The 25,595-nt window shown below is 40.8% G+C and overlaps 1 protein-coding gene across 5 annotated transcripts in view; it reads left to right on the top strand.

Annotated features, from left to right (window-relative positions):
* Window positions 1-16,856, top strand: part of LOC129830456 (dedicator of cytokinesis protein 3-like) — an 82,275-nt gene extending 65,419 nt beyond the window's left edge. For 3 of the 5 annotated variants that reach the window (XM_055893033.1, XM_055893032.1, XM_055893037.1), the window contains exons 44-54: window positions 1,861-2,040; window positions 2,184-2,267; window positions 2,373-2,489; window positions 2,576-2,697; window positions 2,787-2,925; window positions 3,017-3,098; window positions 12,759-12,871; window positions 13,088-13,172; window positions 13,298-13,420; window positions 13,520-13,602; window positions 13,707-16,856. In XM_055893033.1, coding sequence (XP_055749008.1) covers window positions 1,861-2,040; window positions 2,184-2,267; window positions 2,373-2,489; window positions 2,576-2,697; window positions 2,787-2,925; window positions 3,017-3,098; window positions 12,759-12,871; window positions 13,088-13,172; window positions 13,298-13,420; window positions 13,520-13,602; window positions 13,707-14,336 — 1,758 coding nt within the window. In that variant the 3' untranslated portion in view covers window positions 14,337-16,856. The remainder of the gene's footprint in view (window positions 1-1,860; window positions 2,041-2,183; window positions 2,268-2,372; window positions 2,490-2,575; window positions 2,698-2,786; window positions 2,926-3,016; window positions 3,099-12,758; window positions 12,872-13,087; window positions 13,173-13,297; window positions 13,421-13,519; window positions 13,603-13,706) is intronic. The other 2 variants (XM_055893034.1, XM_055893035.1) reach the window with 2 other exon arrangements.
* The last annotated feature ends 8,739 nt before the right edge of the window (window positions 16,857-25,595 follow it).

The raw sequence follows: 25,595 nt of genomic DNA on the forward strand, positions 1-25,595 counted from the left end.
GCCAACCCTTAATCTGCTTGTGATCCTGTTTCTTCTTTCCTTCTCATTGTGTCGCATAGTTTGAATACGCAGACGTTTGTCCATTTACATGATCGATGCAGCTTTTTCCAAGAAGCTTGAATCTGATGTGGGCAATGAAACAAAATCCCCCAAAAAATCGACTATATTGTTGTTTGCATTATCTAGCCGTTCTGGTGGAGAAAACTGCACTCTGGTAGCTAGCTAACATTAGCACTGGCTACTAAAGTTAGCATGGCAAATTGAAATAAATTGGACTAACTCCACACAAAAATAAAGTTTGAAAACCGAGAACACTACATAAAATTTACCTCCTCCTAGAAACTAATTTGAATTGAATAATATTCTAAAAATGCTCAACTATCACTGTTCACTAAATCTCTATCCAAATGTAACCAACTCACCAAGCTTCTCAACACATAGAACCCCCATCATTTTTTATTTAACCTTTATTTAACTAGACAAGTCAGTTAAGAACAAATTCTTATTTAAAGCCTTATTCTAAAATATATTAAATGGTTTTTAACCCTCATCAATCTACACAAAATACCCCATAATGACAAAGCAAAAACAGGTTTTTAAACATTTTTGCTAAATTATTTAAAAAAAATATATAAAACACATCACATTTACATAAGTTTTCAGACCCTTTACTCAGTACTTTGTGGAAGCACCTTTGGCAGCGATTACAGCCTCGAGTCTTCTTGGGTGTGTTGCCACAAGCTTCACTCACCTATATTTGGGTAGTTTCTCCCATTCTTCTCTGCAGATCCTCTCAAGCACTGTCAGGTTGGATGGGGAGAATGTTGCTCCACAGCTGTTTTCAGCTCTCTCCAGAGACGTTTGAAGAGTTTCAAGTCCGGGCTCTGGCTGGGCCACTCAAGGACATTTAGAGACTTGTCCCAAAGCAACTCCTGCGTTGTCTTGGCTGTGTGCTTAGGGTTGTTGTCCTATTGGAAGATAAACCTTCACCACAGTCTGAGGTCCTGAGCGCTCTGGAGCAGGTTTTCATCAAGGATCTCTCTGTACTTTGCTACGTTCATCTTTCCCTTGATCCTAACAAATCTTCCAGTCCCTGCCGCTGAAAACCATCCCCCACAGCATGATGCTGCCATCACCGTAGAGATGGTGCCAGGCTTCCTCCAGATGTGATGCTTGGCATTCAGGCCAACCAGAGAATGTTGTTTTTCATTGTCCTTTAGGTGCCTTTTGGAAAAGGCAGGCTGTTGTGCCTTTAACTGAGGAGTGGCTTCCGTCTGGCCACTCTACCATAAAGGCCTGATTGGTGGAGTACTGCAGAGATGGTTGTCCTTCTGGAATGTTCTCCCATCTCTACAGAGGAACTCTGGAGCTCTGTCAGAGTGACCATCGGGTTCTTGGTCACCTCCCTGACCAAGGCCCTTCTCCCCTGATTGCTCAGTTTGGCCGGGCGGCCAGCTCTAGGAAGAGTATTGGCGCTTCCAAACTTCTTCCATTTAAGAATGATGGAGGCCACTGAGGTTCTTGGGTACCTTCAATGCTGCAGACATTTTTGTTACCCTTCCCCAGATCTGTGCCTCGGAGCTCTACAGACAATTCCTCAAGGGTTATCAATGGAAACAGGATGCACCTGAGCTCAATTTCGAGTCTCTGAATAATTATGTAAATAAGGTATTTCTGTTTTTATTTTTAATACATTTCCCCAAAAACATTATCCTGTTTTGTTTTTCGTCATTATGCGGTGTTGTGCGTAGATTGATATAGAATTTTTTTATTTAATCAATTTTAGAATAAGGCTGTAACGTAACAATGTGGAAAAAGTGAAGGGGTCTGAATACTGTATGTGTGTGTGTGTGTGTGCAGTTGGAGGTGAGCCCTCTGGAGAATGCCATCTACGTGGTGGAAAATAAGACCCAGGAGCTGCGGACCCTGATTAGCCAGTACCAGCACAGACAGCACCATGGCAACATTAACCCCCTCAGCATGCTGCTCAACGGGGTCATAGACGCTGCCGTCAATGGGGGCATCGCCAGATACCAGGAGGTACTAAGGGAAGGGAGGGAGATAGGGGTGGGTCGGTCGGTCGGTGGATTTGAATGGATACTTTGGTGATTTTCTTCCAGAACATATATTTGTTATCTGCCATGCCTTGTAACGCATTCATATCCTATATTCCTCCTCAACAGGCGTTCTTTGAAAAGGACTACATGAACAGCCATGCAGAGGACACAGAGAAGATCACCCAGCTCAAAGACGTAATGCAGGACCAGGTCAGACAAAGCTTTTAACTCGTCACTGGCCAGTGGTCCACACAGTGTATATGGGTACAGAAGACAGAAACCATATCTTTCCTGCCTGTTGTTTCATTGTCACAGGTCCACATCCTTGGAGTGGGGCTGGCCGTCCATGAGAAGTTGGTGCACCCAGAAATGCGTCCCCTGCACAAAAAGCTGATCGATCAGTTCCACATGATGAGGACCGGTTTACATCAGGTGAGTGGTTCTACATACTCTTCTGTTTGTGTGTCCTAATGAGTTGGTGTGTGTGTGTGTGCAGTCAGAGTGATTATTTAGAGCAGTGTTTATATGTGGCCCAGCAGGGGTTGCCAGCAGCCTGCACTGGAGTCAACAATCCCAGAGGCATCCTGACCGCTCACAGCCACATGAGCCCAGAAAGTGTCCGTCTGATTCACAGACACAGGTCAGTCACGTCTTGTACGAGATTTAACTTGGAAAGAAAAGAGACGCTACAGGAATCTGTGAGATTAGAATATGATTCTCTCTCTGCAGCCCTATGAACCTGCAGGGTTCTATCCGCCAGTCCTCCTCCTCCCTCTCTTCTCACACCTCCAGCGAGGCTGGAGGTAACATGGTCATCCTGACAGACGGCCTATTGGGAGAGCACCCTGAGGACACGGCTCACATGGAGGTGGGTGGAATGAATACACACACACACACACACACATGCAGGTTTTGTATGTTTTGAAGATATGTGAATAAACTGATATATTATTTTACAGCCAAGCCCCTCCTCCTCCAGTCTGAGCTCCATTCGGTCCACCTCCTCCCAGGTTATTAACTCTGCCCCATCTAGTGCCAGAGGTGAGTGTCACCTGCACCAGGCAGTAAATACCTCCAACTCATCATTATCATGTTCTTGGCCAGTTGTACATTTAACATTCTTAACAATGTACAGTACCAGTCAAAAGTTTGGACACACCTACTCATTCAAGGGTTTTTCTTTATTTTTACTATTTTCTACATTGTAGAATAAAAGTGAAGACATTACAGCTAACATTACAGCAAACATGGAATCATGTAGTAACCAAAAAAGTGTTAAACAAATCAAAATATATTTTTGATTTTAGGTTCTTCAAAGTAGCCACCCTTTGCCTGTTGAAAAACGAATGATAGTCCCACTAAGCGCAAACCTGATTGGATGGTGTATCGCTGCAGAATACCATTGTAGCCATACTGGTTAAGTGTGCCCTGAATTCTAAATAAATCACAGTGCCACCAGCAAAGCACCATCACAACAACCCCTCCATGCTTCACGGTGGGAACCACACATGCCTCTCATAAAGACAGAAATCTCAAAAGAAAGGTAATGGCGGACTGAACAAAGTTATGTAGAGCACCTCAAGATAAAACATAATATTCGAAATATCTGCTAAATTAGACTAAAATATTAGCACTAAATAATCTGGTGGGTGATAACCTTCAATCTGGATAATAACACAAAACAAATCCTAAGACTAGAGACATTTATCGACAAATATTACGAAAACAAGCAACACCCAAACATGACGGAGAGTAAGACAAGGGAACCGATTCAAAAACGAAAACGTGACTCCTCAACCGACACTGATGATCTAATATTCTCACCACCGGCAATGGTAAAGGTCGAAACCGATCTGTTAAAATCAATAAATGACAAACTGGGTATACTTGAATTAGTTAGTAAAGATATAAAAGAGTTGAAGGCAAGCCTAGAGATGAGTGATGAAAAAGCTGCGGCATTGGAGAAGGAAACACACGCGCTAAAAGGGACAGTCAATAAGATTGAAACCGAAATGAATGAAATTAAAAAGGAGAACACCGTTCTGAAGGAATGCTTACTGGACATACAAACTAGATCCATGAGAGAGAATTTGGTACTTGCAGGTATCCAAGAGAAAGAAGGAGAGGTTCCTGAATCTGTAGTTAGAGAGTTCCTTTTTGCAGCGCTGCAGATTCCACGCGAAGTTATCGATAAGATCCAACTTGAACGTGTACACCGCCTCGGACAGAGAGGGCAGAGGTACGAACGCCCAATCGTTGCCAAATTTGCTTCATTTAAAGATAAAATAATGGTTAAAAGCCTGGGTAAAAGACTTGCTGGGACCAAAATTGGCATGAATGATCAGTTTCCGAAAGAAATTGCAGAACGGCGCAAAGTTCTGTATCCAATTTTCAAAGAAAATAGATTAAAAGCAAAACGAGTAGCTCTCGTCGTTGATAAACTATATATTGATAACCAGTTGTTCAGAGACACAAAGACTACTCCATGGTTATTTTAAAAATTACAAAGTTCTCATAGATGAGGAAAATAAACACAATTCAAGCCCGGTTATTGATTGTAACAATACAATACAAAATATAGCTTTTCTATAAATCTTCACATATAACTAATTGAACACAAGCACTATTTCAACATGGTGAAGATAAAAAATTAAGTAAACAGAAGGCACAGTATGTGTGGATGGTGTGGTGTGTGTTTATTTTTATTTGTTATGTTTGGAAAGTTGAGTGAGTGAGTAATGAAATAGTTGCATATCCCAGAGCCAGTGTATTGCTGTGGGCCGGGTATGAGAGGGCTTTCAATGTTGTTCAGATGATGGATATACTTTTATAATGAATTATACGTCTTATTTATTTATTGTCCTATCATGGGGAACTACATTTTTAAAATAAATTATATCTAATTATTTATTATCCTATTTTAATGGTACGGTCCATGGCCCTATACCCTAGACACCCACATGAATGGCCCAGATACCTAGGAGAAGTCCCTAACTGTTTTATGTGCATGCTGTAAGCGGTCTGTATGCAGCCAAAATGAGGTCAGGGACCAAGAGCAGCACTGCCCCCTCAAGATTCTGAGCCTGCTTGGCAGGGTTGGTCCTGCAAAGCCAAAGCCCCCTAAAGGGAGAGCATAACAAACAAGGTAATTCTCAAAGCTGCTAATGAGAACCTTGACGACCTTGTACCTAGCCGGTGGGGATTCCGGTGGGGTGCCCCCACCCAGGCAGTGGCAGTGCTGGCAACACTAGCTGCAGTAACCCATGGGGAGGGGGTCACACTCGGACATTCAGAGAGGGGGTATATTATTGTGGCCCTGGTGGAACGAAATCAAGTCGGACTGCATGGAGATGCTTGGGAACATGGTCAAAATGGATGACCGTATTGTGGGTGTTTCAGGAAGAAGGTGTACATTTGACCTCCATCATCTAGGATGTGACAATGGTAAATAAATCTCTACATTTATGCTCATTTTTTGCGCGGTCTTGCAGGCCTTCTCATGCAGCTGCAACTGCAAGTACATTTGTAAATCATGACCCATCTTGAGTTGGGCTCTGGGATGGTGCAATTGTTGAGAGGGTGAGCTTATGGTTGTGTGGGGGTAAGGGCTGAATGTGTGTGGGTGTATGTGTGTATCCCACAACTGTTGCGAAGGAAGAAGTAAACGATGTTAGGGACTATAGAGGATGATTCACAGCAATATGTAATAAAAATCGAGGTGAGGGCGATGGAAATGCATTTGGCAATGGATCTGCTTCGGTTCAGTGGATGGCGCTGTGTGCACTTTTCGAAGGATGGATCCCAGTCGGTCCGGGGCTGTGCGATGCGGGGGGTCGGGAGTGGTCTGCCGGGCATTGGGATGACAACCCAACTCGAGATGGGGGCTTTTGGCGGGTGGAATAGTGGGGACCAATTGGAGGTTTGCTTAGTGGAGATGCAAATGTCATTGTACAACTATATAGACACTCAATCATTATGTTACTTTTTAATAGGACGTTTACAAACATATATTTTGATAAAAATAATTGAAAGGTGTGTCTCATTATGGTAAGTGGTGAAATATGTATAGCCAGTTACAATTGTAATGGCTTAGCATATAATAAGAAAAGACGATCAGTATTTACCTGGCTAAAAGAGAAGGATTATAATATCTACTGTTTACAGGAAACCCATTCGACAGTTTTAGATTAAGTTTTGTGGAAAAAGAACTGGGGGGGGGGCGAAATATATTTCTCCCATTGTAACGGTTCTCCTCCTCCTCTACAACCGAAGAGGAGGAGTAGTGATTGAACCAAGGCGCAGCAGATTGTGAATACATAATTTATTTAAAGAAAACATGAAAACACGAACTTCACTATAAACTAACAAAACAACAAACGGAGTAGACAGACCTGGACGACGAACTTACATTAAACACGAAGAACGCACGAACAGGGAAAATAGACTACACAAAATGACGATGTACAAAAACAAACCGAACAGTCCCGTATGGTGCGACAAACACTGACACAGGAGACAACCACCCACAACGAACACTGTGAGACAACCTACCTAAATATGACTCTCAATTAGAGGAAAACGCCAAACACCTGCCTCTAATTAAGAGCCATACCAGGCAACCCTTAAACCAACATAGAAACAGAAAACATAGAATGCCCACCCAAACTCACGTCCTGATCAACTAACACATACAACAAACTAACAGAAATAGGTCAGGAACGTGACACCCATGGGCAAAGAAATTCAAAAGGGGTGATGGTTTTAATTAATAATAACTTTGATCCAAATGTGCAACTTGTCCAAACAGATCCTCAAGGTAGATGGATTATTTTAAATATGTTATTGGACAATAAACATATGGCTTATTAACCTATACGGTCCGAATAATGATGATCCAAGCTTCTTTGACAATATATATAAGAATGTATCAACTCTACAAGCAACACTAGACTCGATTATTATAGTGGGAGATTTTAATACGGTCTTAAATACCTCTATGGACCGGAAAGGAAATCACACTACAAACTATCACCCTCAGGCACTTAAGGAAATCAGGAATGTCATGGATATATTGGAATTAGTGGATATATGGAGACTTAAATACCCTGACCTAGTGAGATATACATGGCGGAGGCTTAATCAAGCTAGTTGCCTTGACTACTTTCTTATATCATTGTCTCTGGCACCAAAAGTTAAAAAGTGTTTGATAGGGGACAGAATGCGGTCGGACCATCACATAATTGGCATATATATTACTCTTACAGAATTTCCACGTGGGAGAGGATATTGGAAATTTAATCAAAGCCTACTAGATGATAAATTGTTTAGAACTAGGACAGAAGAATTTATAACTGACTTTTTTTAGACATAACATAAGTACAGCAGATCCCCATATTGTATGGGACACTTTTAAGTGTGCCTTTAGAGGCCATGCAATTCAGTACTCATCTATAAAACAAAAGCAATTTCGATCAAAAGAGTCCATATAAACAAAGGAAATTGAAGGACTAACAGTACAGTTAGATAACAATAAAAACGGTACCATAGAGGCACAGAATAAGTTAGAGGAAAAACAAAAAGAAATGGAGGAACTTATTCAAGAAAGATCCAGTGTAATATATTATAAAAATAAAGCGAACTGGATGGAATATGGGGAAAAATGCACCAAATTCTTTTTCAATATAGAAATGCTACCAAAAAAAACGTATTAATACTTGTTACAAATGATGGAGTCACGCATGATTCACCAAATGATATTTTGAAAGAGGAAGTAAAGTACTTTAAGAATATGTTTTCGTTTCAGGCTCCTCCATCTCCACTAACTGAAACTAATTGTATGGATTTTTTCCCTAATAATAATGTAAAATTAACATCTGTACAGAAAGACTCATGTGAAGGCCTAATTACAGAGGAGGAACTACTTGATGCAATTGGGGCCTTTAAGGATGGGAAAACTCCAGGACTGGATGGCATACCAGTGGAAGTATACAAACATTTTTTTGATATACTCAAAGGACCATTATTAGCTTGTTTTAACCTTTCATGAGCCTCTTCCCCGGGTCCGGAAGCACCACCCCCCCCCCCCCCCCACACTGATTAGCATCGCTAGCATAGCGTCACAATTAAATAGTAGCATCTAAATATCATTCAATCACAAGTCCAAGACACCTAATGAAAGATACAGATCTTGTGAATAAAGCCACCATTTCAGATTTTTTAAATGTTTTACAGGGAAGACACAATATGTAAATCTATTAGCTAAACACGTTAGCAAAAGACACCATTTTTCTTTGTCCACCATTTTTTCTCAACACCAGTAGCTATCACCAATTTGGCTAAACTAAGATATTGATAGCCACTAACCAAGAAAAAACCTCATCAGATGACAGTCTGATAACATATTTATGGTATAGGATAGGTTTTGTTAGAAAAATGTGCATATTTCAGGTATAAATCATAGTTTGCCATTGCAGCCACCATCACAAATCTCACCAAAGCGACTAGAATTACTACAGAGAGCAACTTGTATTACCAATTTACTCATCATAAAACATTTCTTAAAAATACACAGCACATAGCAATGGAAAGACACAGATCTTGTGAATTCAGACAACATTTCAGATTTTCTAAGTGTTTTACGGCGAAAACACAATAAATCGTTATATTAGCATACCACATATGCAAACGTTACCCGAGCACTAATTCAAGCCAAAGAGAGCGATATCGTTATCATCGCCAAAATATATTAATTTTTTCACTAACCTTCTCAGAATTCTTCAGATGACACTCCTGTAACATCATATTACAACATACATATAGAGTTTGTTCGAAAATGTGCATATTTAGCCACCAAAATCATGGTTAGACAATGACAAAAGTAGCCCAGCTGGTCAGAAAATGTCGTGCACCATATTAGACAGTGATCTAGTCTTATACATAAATACTCATAAACTTGACTAAATAATATAGGGTGGACAGCGATTGATAGACAATTTAATTCTTAAAACAATCGCGGAATTACATTTTTTAAATTATCCTTACTTTTCAATACAGGTTGCGCCAAGCAAAGCTATACCTAACAAAATGGCGGAATGTGCGTATAACATTTTTCTACAGAACAACGATTTATCATCTTAAATATTTCTTACTATGAGGCGATCTTCCATCAGAATCTTGGGCAATGAATCCTTTCTTGGGTCTAATCTTCTTTTGGTCGAAATATGTCCTCTTGTCTGTCGAAATGCCCACTAACGTTCGACCGGGACCCCGAAACGTGCCCGGCTCTTCAAAGAGCATCACATAGAAATGCCTCAAAATCGCACTAAACGGATATAAATTGCTATAAAACGGTTCAAATTAACTACCTTATGATGCTGTTAACACCTATAACGAGTAAAAATATGACCGGAGAAATATTACCGGCTAAACTAACGCTTGGAAGGAGGCAAGTCGGATGTCCTTAGCGCGCCACGCGCAGGCAGCCAAAGGAAGTTACTTCCGGTATTTAGTGTTTTATTCAGCTCCTGATTGCGCAATCGACTCCATTCAAAGCATCATCACGCACTGACACCCAGGGAAAGACGTAGGCAGTGTCTGTTTCTCCATAGCATTTACAGTGACCTTTAAACTGACTCCAGATCAGTGGCCAAAATGTTTGAAATCTGACTCCCTATCATGAAAAGTGCTGTAGATTGAGTTCTGTTTCACTCAGAGACAAAATTCCAACGGCTATAGAAACTAGAGAGTGTTTTCTATCCAATAATTATAATAATATGCATATTGTACGAGCAAGAATTGAGTAGGAAGCCGTTTAATGTGTAGAGCAAATTATGCTAATGCGAAACAGCACCCCCTATAGTTGCAAGAAGTTAACCACTCCTATATAAATGATAGATTATCAGACACGCAACAAGAAGGTGTGATATCATTATTACTGAAACAGGACCCAAGTGGTATATATAAAGATCCAGTCCATTTAAAAAATTGGAGACCTCTTACACTTCAGTGTTGTGATGCAAAAATCCTAGCAAAATGCTTGGCGCATAGAATAAAAAAAGTTTTGTCAGATATTATTCATCCTAATCAGACAGGTTTTTTACATGGACGATACATTGGAGATAATATAAGGCAAGTACTGGAAACAATAGAACACTATGAAATATCGGGGACACCAGGCCTGGTTTTCATAGCTGATTTTGAAAAGGCTTTTGATAAAGTACGACTGGAGTTTATATATAAATGCCTAGAATATTTCAATTTTGGGGAATCTCTTATAAAATGGGTAAAAATTATGTATAGTAACCCTAGGTGTAAAATAGTAAATAATGGCTACATCTCAGAAAGTTTTAAACTATCTAGAGGAGTAAAAAAAGGTTGCCCACTATCGGCATATCTATTTATTATTGCCATCGAAATGTTAGCTGTTAAAATTAGATCAAACATTAATATTAAGGGATTAGAAATCCAGGGCCTAAAAACTAAGGTGTCATTGTACGCTGATGATTCATGTTTTCTTTTAAAACCACAACTAGAATCTCTCCACAGCCTCTTAGAGGATCTAGATACATTTGCTATCCTCTCTGGATTAAAACCAAATTATGATAAATGTACCATATTACGTATTGGATCACTAAAAAACACACATTTTACATTGCCATGTAGTTTACCAATTAAATGGTCTGACGGAGATGTGGACATACTCGGTATACAAATCCCAAAAGAAAGAAATGATCTCACTCCAATAAATTTTTATAGAAAGTTAGCAAAAATAGATAAGATCTTGCTACCATGGAAAGGAAAATACCTGTCTATTTGTGGGAAAATCACCCTGATTTAACTCTTTAATCATATCACAGTTTACCTATTTGCTTATGGTTTTGCCTACACCTAGTGACCTGCTTTTTAAATTATATGAACAAAAAATATTCAATTTTATTTGGAACGGCAAGCCAGATAAAATTAAAAGGGCCTATTTATATAACGAATATGAATTCGGAGGGCAGAAATTATTAAATATTAAAGCATTAGACCTCTCACTAAAGGCATCAGTCATACAAAAGTTATACTTAAATCCAAACTGGTTCTCTAGTAGATTGGTACGAATGTCTCATCCTATGTTCAAGAAGGGCCTTTTTCCCTTTATTCAGATTACACCTGCTCACTTTCGGTTGCTTGAAAAGGAAATAATCTCCAAAATATCTTTATTTTTTAAACAAGCCTTAGAAAGTTGGTTGCAATTTTAGTTTAATCCACCTGTAAGGACGGAACAAATAGTACAACAAATCTTGTGGTAAAATTCAAATATAGTAATTGATAAAAAAAAATGTATTTATCGAAGAAATTTTTAAAAAAGGTATAATTTTTGTGAATGATATCATAAATAGGACTGGTGGAGTAATGTCACACATGCAGCTAACACAGACATATGGAAATGTCTGCTCTACCCAAAATTACAACCAATTAATTGCAGCATTACCACAAAAATGGAAGAGGCAGGTGGAAGGGGATAAAAGTAAGGAACTTGTATGTCGGCCTTATATTAAAGAACATAAATGGTTAAAGAAAAGTGTGATAAATAAAAACATATACCAATTTCATTTAAGGACCAAAAAACTTACAGCTGTGCCATATAAATTGCAAAATAGTTGGGAAGAGATTTTCGATGTACCCATTCCATGGCACATGGTTTATGAATTGATACGCAAAACAACGCCGGATTCAAAACTTCGAATTTTTCAATTTAAATTATTGTACAAAATTCTTGAAACTAATAGAATGTTATATATATATGGGGGATACAATCTACCCAGCTCTGCAGATTCTGCTGTGAGGAGGCAGAGTCATTAGACCATTTATTTTGGTATTGTTCGCATGTAGCTCGTTTTTGGTCACAGGTCCAGGAATGGTTGAAGAATTGCAACATTTGCGTAGAACTAACGCTACAGATAGCAATACTGGGGGATTTGAAAAGCCATAGTCAATCAATCAATAATATAATAATTATTTTAGCAAAAATGTTTATTTTTAATTTACAATCCGTGGAAGCTATGAGAATAGGAAGATTCAAATCTTTTGTGAAGCATCACAGCACAGTTGAAAAATATATAGCAAATAAAAATCCGAAATGGATGATATTGGAAGATAGATGGGAAAGGTTGAGTGGAGCTGAAGGGTGGGACTAATAACAAGATAAACAATGTAGGGCATACGGGATCTGTGAAATGTGTATAGGTGCGGAGCTATTGTGAAATAGCACAGTTACAAGTGGAAATCAAACTGGATGGACAACAGAAATAGAGGAAGGACTAAACAAATAAGAGAGAACTATTAGAAAGTAGACTGTGTCTGTAAAATGTGTATAAGATGTATAAATTGAAGGTAAAACAGAAATGTTTATCAGTTTACTCCAATTGGGGGATCGGTGGTAGGGTTTGCGGGGAATAATAATAAAGGTATACTCTTAAAAAAAGTATGTATGTCTATGTAGGTATGTGTATGTATATATGTGTATATGTATGCATACGTGAATGGATATATATATTTACCCCAAAAAATATGGGGGATTGGAAATGATGCAGACAATTACATTGGAAGCAACATTCTTTCCGCAATATTAAGCTGATCCACCCCCCAAAAGGAAAAAAAGAAAAAAAGACAGAAATCTCAAATCTGACCTGTCCTCTCCCCCCTTTCCTCCCCCAGGCTCTCCGTCCCTCCCGGATAAAGCCAAACACAACCGGGAGGTGATGATGCTCCTGCCGCCTCACCAGAGAGTCAACAACACCACGTACTACACCATGACTGAGAACGGACAGGTGCTGACGTTACAGACCAAACTATGTTAAAATAGCACTGAAGGGAACTGATGACATTGCTGCATTAGTTAATTAAGGAGACGACGGCAGCTAGTTCACTGAGCGTAAGAATAGGCTGGCCAAAGCAGGAATAGACTGGTACTGAGCCCCCAGAACACACCGTTTGTTCTTGTCCTTTGCAGTTATCTTTAGACTCTGTTGTCTCTCTGTTTGCAGAGCAACCATCTGCAACGTGCCTTGCTCCAGCAAGTGAACCCCTGTAAGCCGTGCGTTGACCCTCCCGTGAACTTGCCAGAGAAAGGTGAGTATACTGTATGCCTGTCTTAAAATTGGTAAATGCTGGTGTTCTCTTAGTGTTCATGAGAAATGAGCTAAGTAGGACAGAGCTTACAGTAGTGAGCCTGTGGTTTGCTGGTGTTCCCCCAGTGTTCCCTAGTGCCCCGAGCAGCTGGAGTCTAGATGGCGAGGGCAGGGAGACAGTGCCCTACATCCAGGGACCTACAGGGGGTGTCATCATGCCCCCTGTCCCACCCAGGTCCTTCCCACCAGGTAACACCAATTATATACACCTTATCTATGGGTAAGAGTCCCTTGGCTGTCATGTTTTGGAAGTTTATTCTGATATGATAGTTTTCCCCTCCTCTTTAGGTCACTTCCTGATGCACTTTGATGCATTCCACCACCAGAACAGTGACCCGCCCCCGGCACTGCCTGTTCGCTCTCTCAGAAAGGTAAAAGACAGTTCAACATCCTGTACCGGTACATCTTCTTTACTTGGTCAAACAGATGCCAACCCATTTCTTATCTTCCTCTTTCTCTCTCTCCATCCATCCAGTCTCCTCTCCACCCCATACCCGGCTCCCCCACTAGTCCTCAGTCAGCCCTGGGGGGCAGTAATTCCACCCTCTCGGGCAGCGCCAGCAGCGGGGTCTCCTCTCTGAGTGAGAGTAACTTTGGGGCCCAGTACCCCGATGCCCAAACTGTGCGGAATGACGCCATGGAGCCCTTACCCAGCCACCTGTGGACCCCTGATGAGTACCTGGCCTCTCCCTATCTGCACATCCACTACAGTGGGCCAGAACCAGAGTCCCTCGACCATGTCCGACCCTTTCACTACCGTAACCCTGTCTCACACCTCCCCCACTCCCAAACTCACTTCCACCCCCACTCTCACCACCAACCAGCCGGCCTCGACGGCCACCCTCATCCCCACGGGCCCACCCACCACCAGATACCCCTCCACGGCCCACACCACATTCCTTACCGGCGCCCTCAGCCCCCAGCTGTGCCCCCCAAGCCCTACCTGAGGGAAGGGTGCATCCCCGAGGAGGACCTGAGCTCCCTGGTGCCCCAGCCCATCCCCCTTCCTCGGAGGATCTTCCACTCCCCCCACAGCCATAGAGAGGAGCTAGCCAAGGCTGCCTGGGAGCAGTGCATCAGCGAGGAACACGAGGAGACACCGTGAGGAGACGACAGGGCTGGGCCTCTTGGAGATTTTACTCACCTCGGTGCATCGTACTAGTCTAAAGTGGCTCCCTTCCTGTTGTCTCCTTGCCTTCATCTGTATTGATGTGAAAGAACGTGGGCTGGTGAATCACGCGGATACACTGTAGGCATTAACAATATTGCGTTCATCTATCCCATGTTTTTATATCAGAGCAGATGAAGGGGAGAGGAAGCCACTTTAGACTATTGAGTTGCACCCTCACTCTCCTCAGTGTATTGTCTGATTCTGAACGGATGAATCAGCATCATAGGAATTAATAAGGGAATATTATCTGTTGGACAATGTGACCGGTAATAATGACTTTGTTTAAATTGATATTGACTGTACACTGTTGTACAACTGGTCTGTGAGCATGTTTAGTTTATTTTCATTTGAGAACAGCATACAGCCGTTTTGTGAAACAGGACGATCCTCATCAACATGATCAACCCATACGAGCCCCAAATAGAATCGCCCTCCCTTTTCCACAGCGAAAGGCAACTACAGAAAGCTATACTACTCTTAGTAAAGTCATGATGACGTTTCTGCTTTTAACGCTCCATATATCTATCCTATTATTTTGACACACTTGCTACAGTATGCATGGGGTTTTCAAATAGAATTTCCCATCTTCTGTTTTACAAAACGCTGTATAGTGCTTCGCCATATGACGTTTTCCAATCTTCTGTTCTATTCTGCGACCTGCTTCTCATGGAAAGCAGGTCTGTTATTTGGACCTGGGTCACTCTTCTTGACCAAAGCCTCTAGGGACATATAAACCTCAGTTTAGGATTATCCCTCCATACAGTACGTATGGAAAACAATGTGAATGTATTCAGACAAGATGTGCTGTTTGTATTACACAAGTGGCAGCTCTTCTTTTCTGTTCAAGTGAAGTTGTCTTTATTACAGTCTTCTTGTCTTTTGTGTAACAGACCGAAATATCTCACGAGGGGAGCGTGAATGTTACCCAGACTGAAAGAGCTGATAAATCCTTGGGAGGGCTACAAAGGAAGGGGTGGAATTGTCAGGTGCCACAGAGCGCTCTGGAACAACAGTGAGTTCCCAATGTCAGTTGGACTCAATAAGACTGGATTGTTCCTTGAAAGGAGATAGTGATGGAGAAAATCCTTAACACTCAACTAGGAGTAAGATGAGAAGTAGCGAAGAATAATGGCTCAACAGTACCTCAACCACCTATTGGACTAACTATACTCATAAAAACAATTATCACACCCTATCTCTGCCACTATATGTTTCAAGACGATGTCAATTAACAAGTAATGCATATGGACTGTGTGTAAAAGGACAAATGGCAATGACATTGCTCCTGTCTGTTACCTGTTCTACTCACCTTCACCCCCCTCTGCCCACCGAATGGCAAATCCAAACTCCCTCAAACAGAGTTCTAAACAACTACCTGCCTTAAGTGCACTGAAATTCAGTATCAGTCTCTCATTCTGACACCTCACTTGACTGTTCCTGTGAAGCTCATGAAACGACGGCTCTCGTTTGTCGTCACGTTCTCCACGCTTTCCGAACAAACCTCATGACATCTATGTGTGACATCTGTTTTGTCCTGCCTCGGTTGAAGATTGCTGTTTGGGTTTGTAGCACTACAGTATAGTTTCGCCTGCAGTTTCTCTTCCCTCCGATCTGCAATAGAGAGATGTTTGTGTGCACAGGGGATGAGTATGAGGAGCTCAGACAGGACCATGAGGTTGATCTCCTTGGGCAATGGAAGTACACCAGATAGTGTTTGCTGAGATGTAATGTGATAACCAACCAGTGGGTTGGAAGGTGGAGGTTACTGTTAAACAAAATACAGTTCTTTGTTTCCCCTAGTAGTTTTTTGCAGGTGAATGCTTTGCGTTGTGTTCTTGCACATTAGGTTGTCCACTGATCAGACATCTATTTTTGTATGCAGGTACATCTGTAGTGAGGACATATTTCACCGATGTATCATGGAAGGATGTAGGGTATGTTTTGCAGACTGTGGAGTTGGTATGGAAGTACATAACTATGGATCAGATATAAGATGAAAGTCAGATGTATGGGGAAGCTGATGTTTGTGAGAAGAGGAGCGATACTCCGATCAAACATGGGTACAATAGAATTTTTCAATGTAAATTCTGTTACTGTACATACGGCGGTATTGTGAAATATTTTTGAAAATTATTGCAGCCCCCCCCCCCTAAAATAATTGTATCGTTTTGTGTAAATACATCTACTCCAGAAATCGACGTAATTGATGAATATCTATAATCGATGTTTTAAAGGAGACAAATCCATTAGACTGTGGTTGTCTGCGCTGTTCTTGACTTCAAGTCTTCAAATATAAATACTTTATACACTTTTCAATGTGCTTTCTTGTACAGATGGTGTTAGCATGATCAAACAGTGTTTGGTTGTAAAAGGTGGTTTTCCTACTCTCATAACTGCTGTGTTATGATGTTATGATTCACGATGCCAAACATTAAAGACAATCTTTTATCTGTCTCTGTCATTTCCATTGCTTGCTGCTCTGTGGAAAATAGAACCAATGATTGGCAGTATGTTTCAGATCAGAGGCAGTATGGATGTTCTATTGATAAGAATTCAAAGTGTAACAAGTACTTTTGGGTGTCAGGGAAAATGTATGGAGTAAAAAGTACATTATTTTCTTTAGGAATGTGGCAGTAAAAGTTGTCAAAATATCAATCGTAAAGTACAGATACCCCAAAAAACGACTTAAGTACTTTACATCACTGGTTGCGTGCCACGTCATCGACTGTTCAGTCGGGCATCCGATGGCTAAGTCCTGTTCTCCTACTCAGATGTTGCTGACTCATGCCAGATCTTGCTAAGCTTGGATGGGTGTTTTACATATCAGCTAACCACATGTTATAGCAATCTGGCGCTCGACCTAACAGTCTGATATGTCACACAACCATTGGTTGATGCATGCAACGTCTAAGCAGGGTATCACAACATATACCAAATGATGTGGTTAGCTGATAGTTTAATACATATCTAGGCATTGCGAGATCTGGCATGCGTCTGTGATGCAGTTGGCCAGCAGGCACTCAACCCTAATGCTGAGTTCATAAGCAAGTGGGAAGGTGGTAATTACCAGTTGCAAAGTCGTAAATACCAGTCTGATGCATTCACATGCTTTGAACTCATTGAGAAACGGCAATTGGCTAATGGACAACAAGCTGCGTCAACCATGAACTAATCATGTGGAAACTGAGCAAGTTGAGGTGACAACTGCTTGGAGTAACCCTGGATTGTAAACTGTCATGGTCAAAACATACTGATACAACAGTAGCAAAGATGGGGAGAAGTAAGTCCATGGCGCTGCTCTACCTTCTTGACAGCGCTATCGACAAGGCAGGTCCTACAGGCCCTAGTTTTGTCACACCTGGGCTACTGTTCGGTCAGGTGCCACAAAAAAAGTGCAATTGGCTCAGAACAGTGCAGCACGGCTGGCTCTTGGATGTACACGGGGAACTAATGTTCTCCTGGCTCAAAGTGGAGGAGAGACTGACTTCATCACTGCTTATATATATGAGAGGCATTGACATGTTGAATGCACCGAGCTGTCTGTTTGAACTGCTGGCACACAGCTCAGACACCTATGCATACCCCACAAGACATGCCACGAGGTCTCTTCACAGTCCCCAAGTCCAGACTATGGGAGCTGCACAGTACTACATAGAGCCATGGCTACATGGAACTCTATTCCACATCAAGTAACTGATGCAAGCAGTAATATTAGATTTAAAAAACAGATTACAAATACACCTGGAACAGCGGGGATTGTGAAGCAACACGGGCATAGGCACAGACACATGCACACACACACACACACACTATAAAACATGCGCACTATACACACACGTACACATGGATTTTGTACTGTAGATATGTGGTGGAGTAGGGTCCTGAGGGCACACAGTGTGTTGTGAAATCTGTGAATGTATTTTGTTATTTGAATTGTATGAACTACCTTAATTTTGCTGGACCCCAGGAAGAGTAGCTGCTGCCTTGGCCAGAGGCAGCATGTGGGTAATTTGGACCTCAGGCATGATAGACGAGTTTCCCACTAGTAATTACCAGGTGGAGGGACGTTCAAGTGGATTTTTCCCAGTGGTACTTGGTTAGGATTGTAGCATTACCTGCCACATATCTGGAAGACAGCAAGGGCAGGTATGTAATGCTGCATTCGTAACCAAGTGGGAAGTGGACATTTACTACATACGACTGTGAATAATCTACTTGAACGGCCCTCCAACTGGTATTTACTAGTGGAAACTCGCCTATTATCCAGAGCTCCCACTTCTCCTAAAGAAATGACCTTGATAACCGCATTTTCTGCACTCAAATGCAGCAAAACATGATTTATAAAAAGCTCTCAATTAACATGGTTTTTGAACACAATAATTGGTTTACAAGCATGATAGCTGTAATCCTAATTTTAGTTGACGGTTTATGTAGCTTGTTGGCCATTAGCCAATCATTGTTTCTCAACAAGTTCAAAGCACGCGAATCACAGGAGGTTGGTGGAAACTTAATAGGGAGGGATGGGCTTGTAGTAATGACTAGGAGCGGAAAATATGGAATGGTGTCACATACACTAAACACATGGTTTCCATGTGTTTGATGCTATTCCATTTGCTCCGTTCCAGACATTATTATGAGCATTCAGGCTGCTGAGTGGAGCAATAATTTATGAACCAAAATGATACCACCCCTTCTTCAAGAACAGAGGTAGCGCCTGCGTAGTGTAAAGGTGCTCCAGCAAGTATGCGTATTCTTTCGGGAACACACTTTGACCCCTAGTGCCTGATACTTGCTTGTACCTGCTCTACCAAACTCAGTCAAAGACAGTGGTGCAAGTTAATGGTCATGTTAGACGATAAAAACAAATGTATTTTAAACAGTAATAAATATTTAGAGTCGAGCTGCGCAGGCTACATGTACAGTACGTCATAATTTACTGCAAACAAACAAAATGTCCACATGGTGTTAACCGGCCTGTACAACGGCTACCACTTACTAGAACAGAGGAGTGGAGGAGCACTATCTGCTTCTCCACAATCTCCACCAATAAAAACTTTGAACACATTTTTTTTATTAGCATGAAGAAAATGTTTTTGTATTAGTTAAGGTACACATTTCACAATAAAATTATTGGCAAAAAATGTGGCAATACACAAGCTACTAAATATCCCATCAGAATATAGGAGATGAACATTAACTGTCGATCAGATGATATTTCACAAAGTTATAATTCTCTTTTTCCCTTCATTTTTTTCCTTCCCCCTTTTCTTCTCACATCTCTCCATCTCCTTCTCCTCCTTGAAGTCTTCTCTGCCTGGCTGCCTTTTCCAACTCAGTTTGGCAGCTTGAGACATCTCCCTTTTCCATCATTTTATACCTGTATCTGCTGTCAAGGTGGCCTCCAGCACAGCCGGATCAGTCATGGTCACATACGAGTCTGCTATCAGCTTCACTCTGACTGCTTATCTTTTCATACATGAAGGGCACCATGGCAGAAGAAAGGGTACGTCGTTTCATATCGCTCAACTTCATATTCCCATTTGTGTGTAGAAGACACCACACATTCGTGGGGCACATTGTATTGAGGTTGTCCTTGCTTCCAGTTTTTGAATGAGTAGGCACTCTGGTCTGACCACTTGAAGGAGTCTCTGTGCAGGCCGATCCACCTATAATACCCCCACGTTGTAGTCTTCTGGATTTTCTGGTTTTCATTCTGGTTCAGGGCACTGGCTAGGTCTGTGTAGTGCTGTCGACAGTACTTCTGATAATCTTCCCAGATAAATGCTAAGTCCACAGCAACATATAGGGAATTTATCTCTGAAATTAGAGAAATAGGCAGATTTCATAAAACCAATAGTTACTGTAAATACAAGGACTACTGTCAAGGGATATGTGGGTTAGTGTTTAAGTGGTTGATAAAAACAAAAATATGTTATGGCCGAGATGAAATCCGTATCGTGGAAGATTTGAATGCTGAGAATGCATTCACGGTAACCTCTGCGTACGTCGGTTCAATCGGATAATACCTTAAAATGTTAATCGCACTATTATGCAGTTTTTACAATCTATAGCGTACCATCTTCCAGTCGTCCAGGGCGTTTGTGCACAATGGTGGTGGGTTGTCATCACCCAAGATCCCGTCTAGACATTCCCCTGAATGTAACCAATACCACCTGACAGAATCCTCCTTCTGCAGCCCTATCCAGACTGATCCTCTATAACCACTGCCTACAGAGTCCTCCATGCTGTCTGTGGTGGCCAGGTCAGTGTACTCTGCAGTAATTCTGGGCTTCACAAATTTACAGACACTGACTGACAGACGGACGGATGAACAGACAGACAGACAAAAAAAACAGTGCCACTGACCGGAGAGGAGCAAGACGAGAAGTGTCCTCCCCTCCGTATCTGTAATAGAGTTAGTTGTAAAACAAGGAATAATAGTAACGATGGTCAAACTCCTTTGTCCATTACGTAACACATTATATAATTCCTCCCTTTTCAACATTGAACGTTCACATTTCCGTAGTTACATTCTAAGATAGTGCCAGTGACAATGGCATGATATTTATTTTTTACAGTATTTGTCATTATGATTATGATTGTTTTCAAAGTTTGATTCATTAATATGTCAGGTTTCTTTGGAATACCTTTAAACAACCAAGTCAAGATGGCATACCAGTCTTTTTAAATCAAAGAGAATAGTTCTTACCTACAAAGGGAATGGCTGAGGTTCCAGATCCAAAGCTTTTCCATCTGCTAAGGATATTGTGTATATCCCTCTTCTTCCCCATCTCCCTTCAGATGTAGTAACATCTCTACTCAATGTCACAGCACTAGCGCACCTGATTTAACCAGTTAAACGCTTCATAATTTTTTAAAAACAGGTATGCAAATGCTGGGCTAGAACAGGACGCTGAAAAGATTTGGCATTGGCCCTCAGATCCTCAAAAGGTTCTACAGCTGCACCATTGAGAGCATCTTGAATGGTATGGCCACTGCACTACCCTTGACCGCAAAGCTACAGAGGGTGGTGCGGATTTCACTTGGGCTGAGCTTCCTGCCATCCAGGACTTCTATATCAGGCTGTGTCAGAGGAAGGCCCGAAAAATTGCTAAAGACTTAGACTTCACTCTGCTACCGTCCGGCAAATGGCACCAACAGGCTCTGTGACAGCTTCTACCCCCAAGCCATAAGACTGCTAAATAGTTACTCAAATGTTTACCCGGAGTATCTGCATTGACCTTATCTTACACTAACTCTATTCTCACCCTCTCACTCACTCACTCACTCACTCACTCACTCACTCACTCACTCACTCACTCACTCACTCACTCACTCACTCACTCACTCTACACTCTACACTCTACACTCTACACTGACACAAACCCATACACACACACACACACACACACACACACACACACACACACACACACATATATATATATCATATGCTGCTGGTACTCTGTTCTTTATTTTACTTGTATTATTATTATTATAATCTATTCTGATGCCTAGGCACTTTACCCCTGACTTTATGTACATATCTACCTCAAATACCTTGTACCCCTGCACATTGATATGGTACTGGTACCCTGTGTATATAGACCAGTTATCGTTACTCATTGTGTATTTATTCCTCGGTATGAGTAAATACAATGAAATTGGAACTGTCTTCTCATCGCAAACCATTCTGGTATATAGCTAAGTTCTTGTGTATTTTAATCCGATGTGTTATTTATTAGTTATTTTTCTTATTTTTAACTCTGCAGGGCTCATAATTAAGCCTTTCACGGTAAAGTCTACACCTGTTGTATTTGGCGTATGTAACAAATACATTTTGATTTGATTTGAAAAACAAAGATGTGCAAACCTAAGTTACAGATATGGAAAAACTGTTTTATAGACTAATGTATATGTACATGAGGCTTTGATGGGTCTTTGGGGACAAACTTCCATCATGTGACATGCTTCAATCAGCAACTTAAAAAAAAGATGCTATCCATATTCATTTTTGTGAACACCTTTTTTATTGACTATTAATGAACAGAAATGGCAAATTGTTTCATTTAAGGCCTTTTGTAACGGTGTGGTATATGAATGTGTTATATCCGATGATGATCTAGAAAAGGCACTCTCTGTCTGAAGTTCAAGTTGACTAGTAGCCTATTTAAAACAACATGGAAACTTTCCTTCAGGACATCCACACAATATGCTTTGTTTGTCTTAAGCCAGACACCAGTAGAAATGTTGCTAACTACTCAACTCCATCCATTTACTATGCTTTGTGTTTGAAGAAAAAGTAGAGAATCTGTCAGGTCTTTGATGCTGTGGTCATGATGATTCCAGTAACTGCATTGTGTTGCCTACACCACTGTGTGTGTGTGTGCATTGTGCCGCCATACACTCTAAAAAATAAGGGGTTCAACAAGGGTTCTTCTAAGATCCTCAAAGCTCTTAGAAGAACCTTAGGGTTCTTGGCACTGAAAATTGCCGCCAAAAGGTTCTTCCAATAACCCCATAGGAGGTGGGGTTCATCGAAGGAACCTCCTTAGTTGGTGGGGGTTCTTGCAGGAACCTAACTGCCCAAATGAAACATTTGGATTTGAATTTGAATTTGAAAGCGTGCAGGTGCACGCAATTAACTGAAAAATGTGCAGATCTCCTCAATTTAAGGTAAGGTTTGTCCCTTGTATGATCTAAATGTATATTGTTTGATGATGATAGCATCTATCTTTTCATATTTGTGCAAATCTTTCTAAAACAGAAAATTGACCATTTAATGAATATTACATCAACAAAGAGTTAAGAATATGTAGGATGTATCACATCCGGCCGTGATTGGGAGTTCCATAGTGCGGCGCACAATTTGCCCAGCGTCGTCCGTGTTTGACCGGGGTAAGTTGTCATTGTAAGTAAGAATTTGTTCCTAACTGACTTGCCTGGTTAAATGAAGGTTAAATAAAACATTTAAAATGAATATGTTGAAGGCTAGCTGTATTTTGTGTCTGTGTCTGCAGGTATACAGAGGAGGAGGCATACAAAGGTATACAAATTGGTATTGGTATGTTATGCAGATCACATTTAACATCCTCCTCCCTTAACTGTTCAATGAATATATCCCATAGGCCTCTACATTATGGACAAGGTATGTGAATGAACCACAAAAACCAACATTTGCCACAAAAACGAATGTATGAATACTGTTGTGTGCATGTTGTGTTGATCATCTGTATAATTACTATTTTTGAATTCAGACTTCACTTCCCCTTCACCTCTGATGAATATAACAGGAAATCTGTTCGATCACCACGCACTGCAAAATCATTCTGGCTATGGATACGGAGAACATTAACCTGTCTGGGACGGGGGTTCCGCTAGCGGAACTCCTCCCACATTCCACTGAAAAGGCAGAGCGCGAAATTCAAAAAAAAATATATTTTTTTTATATTTAACTTTCACACATTAACAAGTCGAATACAGCTAATGAAAGATACAGATCGTGTGAATCCAGCCAACATGTCCGATTTTTAAAATGTTTTACAGGGAAGACACAATATGTAAATCTATTAGCTAACCACCTTAGCAAAAGACACCATTTTTTCTTTGTCCACCAACACCACTAGCTATCAACAATTCGGCCAAATAAAGATATTGATAGCCACTAACCAAGAAAAAACCTCATCAGATGACAGTCTAATAACATATTTATGGTATAGGATAGGTTTTGTTAGAAAAATGTGCATATTTCAGGTATAAATCATAGTTTACAATTGCACCCACCATCACAACTCGACTAGAATAAATACAGAGAGCAACGTGTATTACTTAATTACTAATCATAAAACATTTCTTAAAAGTACACTAATTGAAAGACACAGATCCTGTGAATACAGACAATATTTCAGATTTTCTAAGTGTCTTACAGCGAAAACACAATAAATCGTTATATTAGCATAGCACATGTGCAAACATTACCCCAGCATTGATTCACAGCAAAAAGAGCGATAGCATTATCACCACCAAAATGTATAAATTTTTTCACTAACCTTCTCAGAATTCTTCAGATGACACTCCTGTAACATAATATTACAACATACATATAGAGTTTGTTCGAAAATGTGCATATTTAGCCACCAAAATCATGGTTAGACAATGACAAAAGTAGCCCAGCTGGTCAGAAAATGTCGTGCGCCATATTAGACAGTGATCTAGTCTTATACATAAATACTCATAAACTTGACAAAAAAATACAGGGTGGACAGCGATTGATAGACAATTTAATTCTTAATGCAATCGCTGAATTACATTTTTTAAATTATCCTTACTTTTCAATACAGGTTGCGCCAAGCGAAGCTATACCAAACAAAATGGCGGCATAAGCGTTTACATTTAGTTTTTTCGACAGAAACACGATTTATCATAATAAATAGTTCTTACTATGAGCTGTTCTTCCATCAGAATCTTGGGCAATGAATCCTTTCTCCGGTCTAATCGTCTTTTGGTCGAAAAATGTCCTCTAGTCCCGTCAATGGCCACTAACGTTCACCATGCACTCGAAAACTGTCCAGCTCCTCAAAGCGCATCACACAGGAATGCCATAAAATCGCCCTAAACGGATATAAATTGCTATAAAACGGTTCAAATTAACTACCTTATGATGTTTTTAACACCTATAACAAGTAAAAACATGACCGGAGAAATATTACTGGCTAAACAACAGGTTGGAAGGAGGCAAGTCCGATGACCATCGTGTGTAAGGCGCAGAGACGAAAGAAAGGTACTTCCGGTCATTGGTGTTTTATACAGGCCCTGATTGCGCAATCGACTCCATTCAAAGCGTCACCCCTTACTGACATCTAGAGGAAGAGGTAGGCAGTGTTTGTATCCTCATAGCATTTACAGGGACTTTACAACTGACTTGGAAACAGGGGCCAAGATTTCTGAAATCACACTCCATGTCAGCGAAAGTGCTGTAGAATGAGTTCTGTTTCACTCAGAGACATAATTCCAACGGTTATAGAAACTAGAGAGTGTTTTCTATCCAATAATAATAATAATATGCATATTGTACGAGCAAGAATTGAGTAGGAAGCCGTTTAAAAAGGACACGTTTTCCAGAAAAAGTGACAACAGCACCCCCTGTCCTCATCATTTACACAGTAACATCAACACGTCGGAGGTTATACCCAT

This window comes from Salvelinus fontinalis, chromosome 31, assembly GCF_029448725.1.
Source record: "Salvelinus fontinalis isolate EN_2023a chromosome 31, ASM2944872v1, whole genome shotgun sequence".
NCBI classification, from domain to species: domain Eukaryota; kingdom Metazoa; phylum Chordata; class Actinopteri; order Salmoniformes; family Salmonidae; genus Salvelinus; species Salvelinus fontinalis.